The sequence below is a fragment of the Vanellus vanellus genome (genome assembly GCF_965231255.1).
Source record: "Vanellus vanellus genome assembly, chromosome: 24".
In the NCBI taxonomy this organism is placed as follows: domain Eukaryota; kingdom Metazoa; phylum Chordata; class Aves; order Charadriiformes; family Charadriidae; genus Vanellus; species Vanellus vanellus.
The window spans coordinates 6,064,468-6,079,584 of record NC_138929.1 but is presented as its reverse complement, the minus strand read 5'-3'; the positions used below and the strand labels follow the sequence as shown (position 1 = coordinate 6,079,584).

At 44.4% G+C, this 15,117-nt stretch overlaps 1 protein-coding gene across 1 annotated transcript in view; it reads right to left on the bottom strand.

Annotated features, from left to right (window-relative positions):
* Positions 1-15,117, bottom strand: part of NSF (N-ethylmaleimide sensitive factor, vesicle fusing ATPase) — a gene marked incomplete at its 3' end in the record, with an annotated part of 91,453 nt that overhangs the window by 37,778 nt on the left and 38,558 nt on the right. Inside the window, exon 9 of the mRNA XM_082495100.1 lies at positions 602-801. Within this exon, the coding sequence (XP_082351226.1) occupies positions 602-801 (200 nt within the window). The remainder of the gene's footprint in view (positions 1-601; positions 802-15,117) is intronic.

The following is a 15,117-nucleotide window of genomic DNA, read 5'->3' as shown; positions in this document are numbered from 1 at the left end:
TCCATTAGTTTTCTGCTGAGAGAAATGAATGATGTGCCCATTACAACACTTCAAGGATTATAATATACTTATAGTAATAATCCTGTAACCCAAAAACCTGAAACTGTGAAAGCTTATTTGAAATTCATCCCATTTTATGGTGGTTATGTGCCACCTGCATTTAGTAGCAAAAATCCATACAGATCAATTATGTCTCCCCCAAGAAAAAAGAAAAAAAAAACAGAGCAAAATTTGTGCAATCCCACTTCTAAGCACTTTCTGAGCGGGTGACACATCACGTAAGACAAAGCACTGCAGGACGGGCCCTGCTGTATCACTTTAAAATAGCTCTGCATGGAATTTAAACAAACAGTCCCTCTTCAGCACAGCTAGTGAGAAGACCGGGTACCTTTTCAGGTGTTAAGATTATTTTTCCAAATGACATCGTGTGAAAGCACAGAACACTAATATTCCATGACTTGCATGGAATAACTGGAATCACAAGCTAAGCAGTGACTCAGTCTTCTAATGCAAGCAGCAATTTTCTGATTATAAACCTCCTTTCCGGTCATTCTTTAGGCATATTCATACTGACCACGCTATTTATCTATGTTTGCGTTACCCTTCTTTGTTCTTCTTCTGCATCAGCAAACAGCTTGCGGATGTTGGCCTCGGATTCACCCACATATTTATTGAGGATTTCTGGACCATTGACCACCTTCGGTTCTCTGGCATTCAGCATCTTGCCAATCTGTCTCGCCATAAGTGTTTTACCACAGCCTGGAGGTCCGTACAGGAGGATGCCTTTCACATGCTTGCAGCCTAGAACAAGAGAGAACAAGTTCAGAGAGCAGGCTCACGGCGGAGACAGCAAGAGAGTACAGAGGGAATTGCTGCTTACAGCAGGGCTGCTCTTACAGGCAGCTGGCAGAGACGTGCGTCAGCCGTAGCTCTGCTCCCTGCCTTTATCAGCGAAATTCAAACACGGAATTGCCGGGCTGGATCAGAGTCGTTCCATTGATCTGGCAACGGCCAAGAACAATAATCCATAGAGCAGCACCAACGCTCTCCCATGCATTGGGTACGCAAAGTTAATAGCTAAGGGCGGGAAGCCTGAATTATAACTTCTGGTTAGTAGTACAAAGGAACAGAGATCACCAGGTAAACAGGTGAATAACACACTTTTCAGCTCAAGAAAAACCACAGGATGATGATCACCTAGGGATGCTGATCACTCCCAGGTAGTGAGGGGCTGTAGATACTTCTTCTATACCCTCATACGCCCTGGACACCGAGCAAAGATGTACCAGCAATGAGGGACAAGCACGTCCCGCATCTGGTTCGCTTCTCTGCTCCCAGAGGGGGAGATAGTGCCTACAAAGGCAGCCTGCCCTCACAGAAGAGTTTCAACAGAGTTTAATTTTTGGGTATGTAAGGAAGATGAAGCATCGGACCCTCCAAGTTACTCCGCTGGCGGTGAGCTCCCAGCGTCAACGCAGATCAAACATATTAATCTGATTCTTCAGAGAGAAAAGGCGGAATATCGTGTAATAATGCCTAACTTTCTACCCCTGTGCTGGGCTTTAATGAGCCCCATATAATACATCTACTTCTGATTCTGAGTTTATAGGACAAATATTGAGAAAACTGAAAAAAGCTTCTAAGAACCACTGGAACCATCAGAGGCCCAAAAAGCTCGACCTGTAACTAAGAAAGACCTGAAACAGTGTAATTTATTCAAATAACAGGACTTGGATCCCTGTGCATGAGCACTGGCATTGAAATTCTCTCCTCGAGGGAAGCAGAGGACACAACTATTGACAGCTAATGCGGGACACGTCCCAGCCAGCGACGGGCACGAGTCCCCCAAGTGTGCGCACAACTCCTGATTTGAGGTTACCAAATGTGAACAGGAAAGATTTCCCTGAAGGATTCATGGAATTCTGGATATACAGCTTGTGAGCCCCAGATATCTCTTATCAACTGTCCGAATATCCTTATGCCCGAATATTTCATGCTCTGCCTTGAGTCACGGTACCAGCACATGTCTGCGATGAGGTTTGGTTTATTTATTTAACGGAACTATCAGCATTTACACAAGATCTAAACAGACAGAAAGAGGAATGGCATCAAGACAAAACCTTTTTCCTGGGAGCGATCCGAAGGGGCTGATGTTGGAAAACCCTGAATCGGGAGAGCAGAGATCACGTATTGGCACCAGTTTTAAACACTGAGCACCGGACCCAGGGAAAGCCTCAAAGATGTAGAAAGCCACAGTTTCATAGCAGAGGCATCTAACTGCAAAAAACAGTGAAGGGAAATAGAAGTTCCCTAGGGAAGAAAAGACACAGGAGCTATATACTGCCCAGTTTAAAAGACACATACGAGACAGATTCCAGAGCAGAGAGAGTTTGGATACTGTCTGGTCACAAAGTGGTGAGGAAAGAGAAGAGAGAAATAATTTAATATATTTTGTCTATATCCCTGTGTTTCCAGCAGACTTCCTTTTTCTATTTTCCAGTTGATGTTGAAGAACAAAGAGGAAACACAAAACTATGAATAAACAAATTTATTTTCAACATTTCGGATGCAGCGGGTATTTCAGTAATTTCTTTCTTCGGATGCAATTTCAAGCACAATAAAAAGTATCAGTTCCTCACTACATCTCTTCACTTTGCCCATGGAAAAGACAGACGTGCAGGTTGCAAAGCACCCAACCTACGCAGACTCAAGATGTCCTTCTCACGTTTTAGACCATCTTGGCCACACACAGCACCAACAAGTTGACAGACTCCTGCACCTACGGCCCTTCCTCTGCAGTAATAACTACTGCATGGCACCATCATCCTCACCCACCAGACCGGTGGGGACATCCCAGGGAAAGAGACCTTGGGGAAACTGTAAGCACTGTAGCACATTTGGAATCCACCTCGACAAAAAACTCGACTTTGAATGCAAGCGTTTTCCTAAAGAGGTCGGGAATTCAGTAGAACCTTCTCCCAGTCTCTCGCTCCAGCTCATTGCTGGACAAAAGCCCTACACGTGTGCTCCGGACAATAAGTGAGGAACAGAAGGTATCTCTATATTTGAAGATTAAAAAGCCCCAATGTTTTGTTTCAAGAAAATTTATCTAAAACCTTGCAGGTGACCCTGCTCTGGCAGGGGGGTTGGACTAGATGAACTCCAGAGGTCCCTTCCAACATTCTGTGATTCTTAGAAATCTCTAAGTATTAATTGTTTGAGTAAAAAAGCAACACATTAATTAGTGGAAACTGTTCCATGCTGTGGATGACATTCATAATGCATTCATTTTACACTACATTCCTGCAGTTTGACTTTTTTACGGATGCAAACCACCCAACAAGAGTCCTTCAGGGCTCAAGATCCACCTTAAAAGCAAAGACCAAGAAGCAGCAAGCAGAGCGCAGACTTAGAGGACCTGAGTTCAGTTTCCACCATCATCAAAAGCGTAACGAGCTTGGGCACATCGAGTTATTTGTCACCCAGGTGGAATGACTTCCCTCCTAGTCTCCGGCTTGTCTCAGCTACGTGGTAAGGTCACCCCACACAACAGAGCCCTCACGGCTGCACAGACCTCACAGCACCGTCCTGCCTTTAATGAAGTTCTCTTCTCCTTTATCAACTTACCGATACTCAACTGTGATTTCATTTACTGCCAAATACTACAGCGATAAACAATTTCAAGGTGAATAATTGCTCAATACAAAATAATTTCTATTATCCTCATGCACCGCTCTCGCTCTCTTTCAGGTTGTTCATACCCTGAAATGAAGTTCCAGGAGAACATTGCTATGAGGAGCACCTGATCCCTCCCAAAACCCCAGAGCGCAATAGAGCTGCATTGAATAAGCACAAAAATAAAGCTGAAACATTTTTCTGGGCTTTTCTGCAGATAAAAAATTTACTACAAAAACGAAGAGATGTAGCTGAGAAGAATTCATTAGTCAACTTTCAGGTATCTACGAGTCAAAAACATAAACATATACTGTCAACAAAGATAAATTTCACACAGGAACGACTGAGGCATAAATAAATTAAAAGCTATTCCTGTCAAATCAATGTCAGGAAAGGTATTGTCAGCCTCTTTCGCGGAGGAACATGATCACCTATGTAGCCAAACAGCACAAAGCAGGATTTCGACGATGAGTGATGCTTTGAAGGGAAATCCCAAGCAAACTGATGCTCAGACAGCTCCTCTGTGCTCAAGAGAGAGAGGCTCTCAAAAGGCTACCGGCAAGTCAGGGCACATGTGCACCAACAGGCAGGAAAATTGTGCTGTAGAGTATCATTTTTCTCTAGTACACCTTCAGAAAAGAAACATAACTACAGAGTCCTCTTTTTTTTTTTTTCTAGTTTTCCTGCAATTCACAATCTCTCTCCTAGAAGGAGGTACAACCTGGTTATGGGCACTGGAAGCTGCTCTTCTACAGCCCAAAGGATCATAGAATGGTTTGGGTTGGAAGGGTCCTCAAAGACCATCCAGTCCCACCACCTGTCCTGGGCAGGGACACCTCCCACCAGCCCACGTTGCTCCAAGCCCCATCCAACCTGGCCTTGAACCCCTCCAGGGATGGGGCAGCCACAGCTTCTCAGGGCAACCTGTGCCAGGGGCTCACCACCCACACAGAAAAGCATTTCTTCCTCATATCTCGTCTGAATCTCCCCTCTTTCAGTTTAAATCCAATACCCCTCATCCTATGGCTTCCCTCCCTGATCAAGAGTCCCTCCCCAGCTCTCCTGGAGCCCCTTTAGGCACTGGAAGGGGCTCTGAGGTGTCCCCGGAGCCTTCTCTTCTCCAGGCTGAACCCCCCCACCTCTCCCAGCCTGTCCTCCCAGCAGAGGGGCTCCAGCCCTCCCAGCATCTCCGGGGCCTCCTCTGGCCCCACTCCAACAGGTCCGTGTCCTTCTTGTGCTGAGGACTCCAAAGCTGGCCGCAAAGAAAACTAAACTTCTTGAAAAGCCCAAATATTCCCCTCCTCCGCATGAACATCCCTTTGCAAAGGGCTAACACACTGCACCTGAACTCTCATCTCCCATAGTGGGCGCATATGGAAAGCAAAATGCAAGCTGGCAGGGTTACTGGGGAAGTAAGACTTTGGACACCTCTAAATAAGACCAGAGACCCCTCCAGCGTAAAAATACCAGCTCTGGGACACAGCAGGTTCCCAGAGACAACATGACAACTACCAAACCTTACCCAGACAAGCTCAGCAGCGTTGGGGAGCCCACGCTCAGACTTCAGCAAGGAACACCACACCTGTGTTGCCCCACATCTGAACATCAAAGATGTTATTGACCATCTGCTGCAAGACTTGGTCGCCACTGAATGGGCAACATTGAGAGCTGGGTCTCAGCCAGGTGGAAGAACATTCCTGAAACCAAAGTAATTAGTTCCTCTTTAAATAAGATTGCCACAAGCTACACCAGCAGAGATTTCCCTGTATAGCCACTGTCACCTGGCTAAAATTAAAGTTTTAAACACAAGCGGGACTTCATTTAAAATAGACAGGTGATGACAAACCACAAATGTTACGTCTCAAATCACAGTGGGATCCTGTGCACCACACAGGAATTTTGATTAAGTTTATCTCCCCTTTGCTGATTTCACCAATGCAGCCCAAATGTCAATACTATTATGAGAATCTTATAAACGCAAATTATTAGCAGTGCAGACATCTCCAACTCGGTAAGCCTACCATTAGGACTCCAAATCAAAGGTCATTCCTGTAACGCGATACTTAATTATGCAATTTAATGACATACAGTTAGAGGCTGAATAGGTACGTTAACGGGAACCAAAATATACCAATACGGGAAACATTCTACCCAAAATATTAGGGAAAAATCATAAAAGCTGGTAAGAATGGGAGAGTTATTAGTGTTCCCAAGGGAAGTCAAACACTATTTTGAACCAGAATGTCACTTACCCAAAGACAAGATGAAGTTTATTTGTTCAACTCTCACTTATTCACTTTTCTTTTTTTGAAAGATCAGAAGAAATGTTTTAGTATAATAGGGATTTTCTACTTGGGAGTGTAATTCCCCTTTTAATTAAAATCAAAGCATTCTGGTGTGATGGTATCATTCAGATGCAGCTATCGGGAATCTACACCAATAGCAATGCACCGATCCTGAATACATCAGGGGCGATGCTTATCTTTGCACATCAATCTCCAAGCAGGTTCGAGTAAGATCAGGGTTCCCAGACTTCACCTGCCACACAGACAAAATTTCCCCAAAAAATATAGCTGGGTGGAATTTCCCCCTCCCCTCACCCTGTAAGCCCGGCATTATTCCGGCCTCCATCACTGCCTCCAGTTAATCTTCCTGCAGGATTTACGTGCTACCGACAAGGAGCAAGGCTGAAGTAACTTGTTTCTGCTTTTCATTCAAAGCTGGGACAGGCGAAGGGCGACACCTGAAAACAGAAGGTTTTATTTTAAGCAGACTCTCAACAGCCAGGTTTGTTTAATCTATCAAATCATTCGCCAACGTAAAGAGAAGACGATGACATCGCTAAGTTCTTTCTAGAACAGCTTTCTGCTCATCTCTTGTTTGGCTGCGAGAAGTTTAACGTGCGCATATATAAGGAGGCAATAACTAGATTTACGGCAATGGCAGGACATTTATCAATTTCTGATGGAATGTGATAAAAATGAAAATAAATCAGCTTTTGAGAAGCTTCCAACGGAATGCCTTTGGCTACACACACAAAATCATGACTCTCAGAAAAAGGGATTTTGATGAGAGTATATACAAAACAAACCACTCTTTAAAAGAAGTCACCACTGCAGAAAAAAAAACACAAACCCATAACTAAATGCCTCTGCCTCTTCATAGAGGAGCTACAAAAACGTAGCTAATTTAAGACAAAGATTATGCAGAGCTGTGGGACGGATTGCTGAACACAGCAGCTGATGTTTACAGCCTTATCCCACCTGGGTGTTAATCGCTATAGATCTCATCAGCATTTTCCACTTTTTGGAATAAAGCTGGATCGTTTCTGTCTCCTTCGAAAGTCAACATGATGTACTTTGTAAATGCCTTACGGAACACTTACCCGCAGAGCATTACAGAGTAAACAAGTATAAACATAGCAGGGTCACCGGGATGTCTCAAGGCTTGGCTTTCCAGCTGGAGAAACCCTGTGGTTGCCAAGCAGTGGGGATGACACCTCAACCTCAGCCACGTGGAGGAAGAGCAAAAGTCCTCTCTGTATCTGGTGGTGACTGTGGCCATCAACACAGAAATGCGGAAATTCTTCGCAGCACATTTGGGGTAAAGCCCCTTCCCTTCCTTCCAAGCCTGCCATCTGGGACCTTCACTTCACATTTCCACATTCCCGTGGTGAAAGAGAGAACATTTTGATATCCTGGCCATGCAGAAGTTCAAAGCCCTCTCTCTCATAATTCTCCCACTGCTCTCTGCCCAGGGCTGAAGATCTTCGTGCCAATTCACTCTGTGTACAGAAGCTTTTCAGACCCGACCATCCTGATGACCTCTTCCAAAGTTTTTCCACTTTTACTGCATCCTTTCTGATACAAAGATCAAGACCACATACAGCAATTCAATACGTGAAGAAATTACAGGTTTACACAGTGGCATAATTATGTTCTATTTTGTGGGGTTTTATTGTATTCTTCTTAATAATTACCAAATTCAAGTACGAATTGACTGACCTCTACTGCGCCTTTGAGCATTTGTTTTTGTAGATCTACTACAGGCCCCAAATTTTGCTCAAGTGGAAAGTCAGCACAGCCATCATCTTACAAGTTGTGATTTTCATGCACATCATTTTTTCACTGCTCAACATGAGGTTTCATTTGTTGTTTAATTGCCGAGTCACTCAGTCTTGGAAGGTCCTTCTGCAGAACCACACAACAGTTGAGGTTGAAAGGAACCGCTAGAGATCATCTTGTCCAACCCCACTGTGCAAAGCGAGTTCAGCTAGCGCAGGCTGCCCAGTGCATCAGCCACTCCTCCCAGTTTTGTGTCACCTGCAGACTCGCTAAGGGTGCACTCCATCCAATCATCCAGGTCATTAACGAAGAGGTTTAACACTGCTGGCCCCAGTATGAACACATGGGATGCACCACTAGTGACTGGCCTCCTTATGGGCTTTGTGCTGCTGATCACAACTCTTCAAGCCCAGCAGTTGAGCCAGTTTTCAGTACCCCGTGTTGCCCACTTACCTAGTCCGTCTTCCATCACAAGACACAGTGTTTAGAACCTTAATACACTGGAGATAAACATCCACGACTCTCCCTCATCCCATGAGCTAGTCACTTCACTATAGAATGCTATCAGGTTCGTTAAACATAACATCTACTTCATAAAATCATGCTCAACCACTCATGATCACCTTCTGATCCTTCATTTGTCTGGAAATGGTCTCCATAATTAGTTGCTCCATTACCTTCCCAGAGACTGAGGGTGAGGCAGACAGCCCTGTAGTACCTGGCTTCTCCTGCATGTCCTTCTCGGAGATAGGAGTGACGCTTGCTTTCTTGTGTTCTTCCAGTCGTCAAGATCGTCTCCTGATTGCAATAATCTTTCAAAGAGAACCAAGAGTGGCCTTGCAATGACACGGGTCAGCTTCCACAGCGTTCCATCAGACCCCAACTGCAACTCAGGCTTCAGTTCAGGTTCATTTCAACAGCCTCCCTTCCCAAGTCATTCACGAACACACTAAACAGCAGAGAACTCTGCAAGTCTCCTCCACCATGAGTGCGGACCAGCTATTCCTACAATTGTCCCCTCAACCATTCACCCAGCCACGCACGACCTCTCCTCACGTTACGAGCTTCTTCACTTCCTTCGAGTCTCTATAATATGGAGGATGCTTGCGTGGTCTGAAGTCAATCTCTCTGGTTTTAAGAAGGTGAGGGTAAAGACAGATATCAGGGACTTCTTAGCTTTCCTCCCCAAAGTGCACACAGAGCTCTTTTTAGATATGTGGAGGAAGAGTTAAGTGACCCGATTCAGCCTCGCTGGCCACAGGGAGCCACGTGCTTCAGGGCGAGTAGAACACTTCATTTTATTATCCCGTCAAGAGGTGAAGACCCAGGAAAGCATTGGTCTGCTCCTCAACAGAAGAAAAGCTAACAGCAGAAAATACTACATTCAAACCGCTGAATACTTTTTTTTACACAAATGAAGACTTCATGTGTTATGTGGCAGTTAATATTAGCGACAAAAGAGCAAGAACAGGAAATAAGAGTAAGAAAATAACAACAGACAGCCCATGAGAGTATTAGACATTTGCAGATTACCTGGACACGAACTTCACCCAAGAGCACACAGAAATTATCTCCAAGTCAGTGGGAACTTGGACCGGGTGGGTGAGACACCGGGGGAAGAAGAAGAAAGTAAACGTCATCCATAGTGTTATAAAAGAAAAAGGGAGGGAGCCACAGGGTTGGACTAAATCTCGAGAGATCCCTTTCATTCTCAGCTGTTCTCTGATTGTGTGGCGTAGAGCTATCACTAACTTAATTCCTGGAAAATTCTGGAACAATGTCTTTTTTAAGTAGGTAGAAGAAAACAAGGATACAAGAAATAGCCAAACGGAATTCATTAGATCAGCCTGCGACAGCTTCCCTCTAGGAAAGGGCAGGAGGTCCCACACAGAGGGTTTGAGAAAACAAATAAAGCAATAGAGGAGGTTTAGACTTTCATAAAGATATAAATAGGTCTTATACATCTTCATCTTCAGGAAAAATACAGGCTGAATGAAGTTAAAGGTAGACGAAAAGTGGATGGAAAAAAAAACCACAAACTTTAAAGCACACAAGAAAGGATCCATCCTGATTTACCGGTACGTGGAGCTTTTATTAATAGCCCGGGAGACAGAACAGAATGCACCGACTAAATCTGCACATTACAAAGCCAAGATCTACAAACACACTGACAGGCAGGATTAAATTCATTTAAAAACAATGTAACTTGATGCACAAGTTTCTAAATTGGGGTAGGAATAATTAACCGCATGTTGCAAAATAAAAAAAAAAAAACACACACACAACCAAAAAATCATCCAATTGCAGATTCTAAACAGGCACGTACAGCCAGGCACGGGGAGATCCTGCTACGGGCCCTGGGACCGACGAGCACCTCGGGTACGCTGCACTGTTTCGGTCATCGCACTTCTCAGCAGTGAAGAATGACCAAGGGAAGAGAAACAACAACAATTGGCGGTCTAAGGGATATCAGAAATGGTTTAAGAAACTGAGATCCGGCCTCGAGAATACTGAAGAGAAACATGAACAGACAAGTACGGAAAAGCCTCATCCAAAACCATAAAAGAAATGAACAATGTATGATGAACTGCTGCAAGACTGAGAATAAACACTTGACAAATTTTGACAGTAAAGATGCTCTGAGCAGTGGAATAAGCTGCCCGGGGAGGCTCTGGCATTTCTGTCACCTCAGTTACAGGTTAGACATGTCTGCCCCTGATTCTTCATTAAAATTATCCTATTTTAAGAGCAGACTCGATGAGATTCTTTCCATTATTATTCTTCTCTTACAGTATCCGAGTACTTCAAGAACATTAATGTATTAATTTTTAAGACAGCTTAAAAGAGAAGCCTCCGCTTCGCAGGCAGAATCCAAGAAAGAAAACAGTATCTGAGTATCTGCTAATTTGAATGTTCATCTTGTGTTTTGTTAATACCTCACGTTTATACAGTGAGCTGCATTTCAAAAAATACAGAGCACTGGAACCAATTGATCCCACGAGGTCAGAGGACAAGTTAAGAAGGTTACCAGGAAATAGAAATCTCCTTGGAAAAGTCCGATTTAACCCACTTATTGATGGTAACGGGATGGGGAATTTGGGTTCCATGTCAATCTCTTGGAAGAAACATGATCTGTAACAACAAACATTTCTATACCTGTTACTAAACTGTAACAACACCACGTGCATACAGAATCTGCTTTTTCAGCGGCCTCTACAACGACTAATGTGCCACATAAGTCAGAAAAATCACTTCCCCGCTGAAAGTCAAGATTGTGTTTCAATGCACGGAGACGCTAGAGTGTTCTTTAAAAAGAAAAACAAGAGTTCAGTCCTAGCATTTTCTTTTCAGGTCTGAGAAAATCCTTTTCAGTTTTGTTGAAATTTACAGCTCCAGGCACCAAATATCAAATACTTTAGTCCAAATGGCTAAAGAGCTGTTGAAGTCAGAAAAAGAAAGAAAAGAAAAAAAAGGGAGAGAACAGCGGTCTAAGTATTCAGCAATCTTAATGTTAGACAATGGCACAAGCCATTGAATGAGCTGCATTTGAAGTCTCGACAGAAAAAACAGCATTTAACGTGGCTGCGAAGAAAGGACTTATCTGCAGAAACATTCAGGAAAATGTAGTATTTATCAAATAAAAGGAAGCGCTTTAGCTTGAGCAAGAGGATGCTTTGAACTGCAACAAAGAGTACCCAAAACCAGTCTGCAGTTCACTGTGGCGTTGCACAGCTTTACTGTGAGCTGCACGTCAGAGAGACCCGGAGAGGGCTTGAAAAGGAGGATGATTCCCTAGAAATGGTTTTCATAGCGCTGTACTTCCGAAAGTGACCGCTGCACTACCTCCATCAGCGCCCCACAAGTGTGAAGTTCCTTCCCAGGACAGAGACGTCTCATGGACGGCACTAAAGGAGTGCCCCTTTCCTTTCAGGACACCTTCCTCAATCCTCATCCAGATACAGATTTCTTTCCATTTGGCAGATGTACGTTAGGTGAAAGGTAACAGCATCACCGATGTTCATAAAGCTAAAGAATCTCCAGTAAATGACTGCGAAACTGTAGCCTTAAAAGCAATCAGCTTAGACTGATGAAGGTCGCATTGTGGTTCAAAAGTGGCCTCACCCCCACCGCCTTCCTGTGGCCAGTAGGTTGAGGGAGGTCATTCTCCCCCTCTACTCTGCACCGGTGAGGCCACAACTGGAATACTGTGTCCAGTTCTGGGCTCCCCAGTTCAAGAGGGACAGGGAACTGCTGGAGTGAGTCCAGCAAAGGGCAACTAAGATGATTAAGGGATTGGAGCATCTCCCTTATGAGGAAAGGCTGAGAGCGCTGGGACTCTTTAGCCTGGAGAAGAGAAGGCTGAGGGGAGACCTTATTATGGCGTACAAGTATCTAAAGGGTGGGTTGAAGGAGGATGGAGCCAGGCTCTTCTCAATGGTTCCCAGTGACAGGACGAGGGGCAGTGGGCACAAGTTAGAACACAGGAAGTTCCGTTCAAATACACGGAAACACTTCTTTACAGTGAGGGTGACAGAGCACTGGAACAGGCTGCCCAGGGAGGTTGTGGAGTCCCCTTCCCTGGAGATTTTCAAGACCCGCCTGGATGCAGTCCTGAGTAATGTGCTCTGGGCAATCCTGCTTTGGCAGGGGAGCGGGGCGGGGTGATCTCTAGAGGTCCCTTCCAACTCAGAAAATTCCGTGATTCCTCCTGCTGCCCCTGGCATCCACCCAACCACGGCACACCAAGCCCACCGGTGAGCCGACCTAGCCGAATGCTAACCCTATACGTTTTTTTTTTTCAGTAGTATTATTTTTTGCTTCCAGTGGTGTTAGCTCTCTGCAGAGCCGTACAAGTTCAAAGCTACCACAGCAGAGGTGGCAGACATGCATACGGGCAAAGTGTGGGTAGGCAAAAGCCAACTGCCCCTTTCCAGGGCGGCAGGGAGCCACGGCAAGGTTTACCGACCAGCTGAAGTTGATCTAAGATTTCTTTTCTTGCATAAACCAAAGATTGTAACATCAGAGTAGTATTTACACCCTCGGATGATATGGGTAACTAACACTGATTTATACACTCCAAACCCAGAACATTCCTTGGAAGTTAGGTAAACCAAACACAAACTGCAAGCAATTTTTGAAGGGTCTATACAGCCTCTATGTAGTTATGGGACAGAAATATTTATTGCATTTGGCATGGAAGCTGCAGTCTGTGAGCACTGGGCAAAACCCAGAACTGGGCGAGCACTGGAGCACCAGATAGCAAGCAAATTCTTTCTGTTCCTTTCCCAATAAATTATATACAAAGGTGAACAGCTGTCACACTGACATTTCAGATCTGAAATATAGTTAAGAGCAAGTTATAACTAAGGCAAAGAAAACGAATGTCAGAAAGTTTTGGTTTTTTCAAATTTCAGATAAGCTCTTTAGCCCTAGGGTTAATCAGAGAGCTCAGGAGCTCTGTTTGGAGTCTAACTTCTTACCAGAAAAATGTTTCTTTGTGTAGTATGTGTGTAAACACGCACAGGTAAGGGTATATGTATTTATATAAATAATATGGCACACCTTTAATTCATTGCCCAGGGTAATGAAAATACTCGTGGTCCTTCAGAGAATCTTTTTCTTCCTGTATTAAGCAATACCAATTAACCAGAGGAACCATCTGAGCAGCGTTACCCCGCAAAGCGGCTCCACAGCCTCCCCCTGCAGTCAGCACGGCACCACCTTCTCCAGAGGTACCCGACAGGGATGTGGCAGATATGTCGGTCCTCCACGGCAAAGTGAGCTCCCGCTCGTCGTTCCCACAGAGCACCCAGCTATCAGGTTAACTCAGCTAACGATAACACCAAGGGAACGTAACGGTAGTCCAACACCCGACTGCTTAACACGCTGCCAGATTGCACGCAGGCAGGGAAGTCGAATAGATGCAGCTATAGCAAAACGAAAACAAGCTCTAATTATCTCTATTAACACGCTTCTCACCACAGTCCAGTGACACTGATGAGAATTCCCAAAGTCTAAATCTTTTACCTTCACATAGTCTAAATCTTTTACTTTCACATACGGTCACAGCTAAGGACTCCGCACCGCAGCCATGAATATCTACGATGGTTGCTTCAAAAGGTACAAGTATTTCAAGTAAGGGATGCGGTCCCTCCCAAGGAGGGCCATCAGCAACACTGCTCAACTGGACACAACAGTGTCAAGGGAAAAGCTTTTCTTTCCATAGCCAGCACCATTTCTCTCATTTCCTCTCTCAGCAGAGCAGCTAAATATTTAACAAATTCTAGTGTCTGATCTTCTCAGGCAGAGAAGTTACGACTTGCTCACAGCCGCAAAAGCCAAGCGGACCAAGATCAGCCCCCAGGAGGCCTCAGCTATCAGATCGATACGACTCAAAAAGGCAGGAGAGAGAGAATCGTGCGCTAATTGGATTTAGCCTCCAGGGTTTGTTTCTTCAGTGTTTCTCCGTTAAGTGCTCAAATCGCTAAGAAAAGACCTAATGCACCTCACAGGGAAGTTTACTTTAACATCAATGCCACACGCACTGGAAACGGACACCCTTTACACAGTCACACACAAACAGGAGGTATCTTCTGATGAAAATCTGTTTTGTAATCAAAATTTTGATTGCTTCATTTGTGGGGAGAGGGAAGGTGGCTCAAGAAATATAAACATACTCAGAAATTACACCGCTACGGATTCCAAGTTTAAATATGAACCTGCAAAGATTATATTTTGAGAACAAGGACCAGCTATAACATCCCCAGCCACCTTATGTGACAAAATAGGATACCTGCAGCTGCATACTGCTTACTAAAAATTAAAGCCAACACCATTCATCTGCCTGCCAGCACATGTTTACAAAGTAATGGGACTGCTTTTCCTTCCCCCGACCCTAAAAAAAAAAAAAAGTTATATTTAGCATCTGTGCTTTTATTTCACAAACTCCAAGACGTGCCATGGCCTGTCCATCCTCTCCAGCATTTCAAATCTGACCAAGCACAGATCCCACAAGATACTGTATTTACTGGGCTAACGCTGTGAGAAGGCCATAGGTTTACAGTGGGACCGCCAGGACAACAGACATTTAATCTATAAGGCAGGATCATTAGGACAGAATTTTCTTTGACCTATACAGACAGCCCAGTGCCAGTAGGTCAGGAATAGGAGCATTCAGTCTCGCTGCAATGAATAAATGAAGCATTCAAAAGAATCGGGAGCGTTTCAGTTCCAACAGCAAAATATTCAGTTAAACCATATATCTCATTCCTTCAGATGTTTCACGTACAGTGTTGAGTATTTCTGTTGTTTCTCTGTCCCTCTCGCTAGCCAAGGAACAAGAATACAAAACACATTCGGAAACAATAGGGGAAGAAAA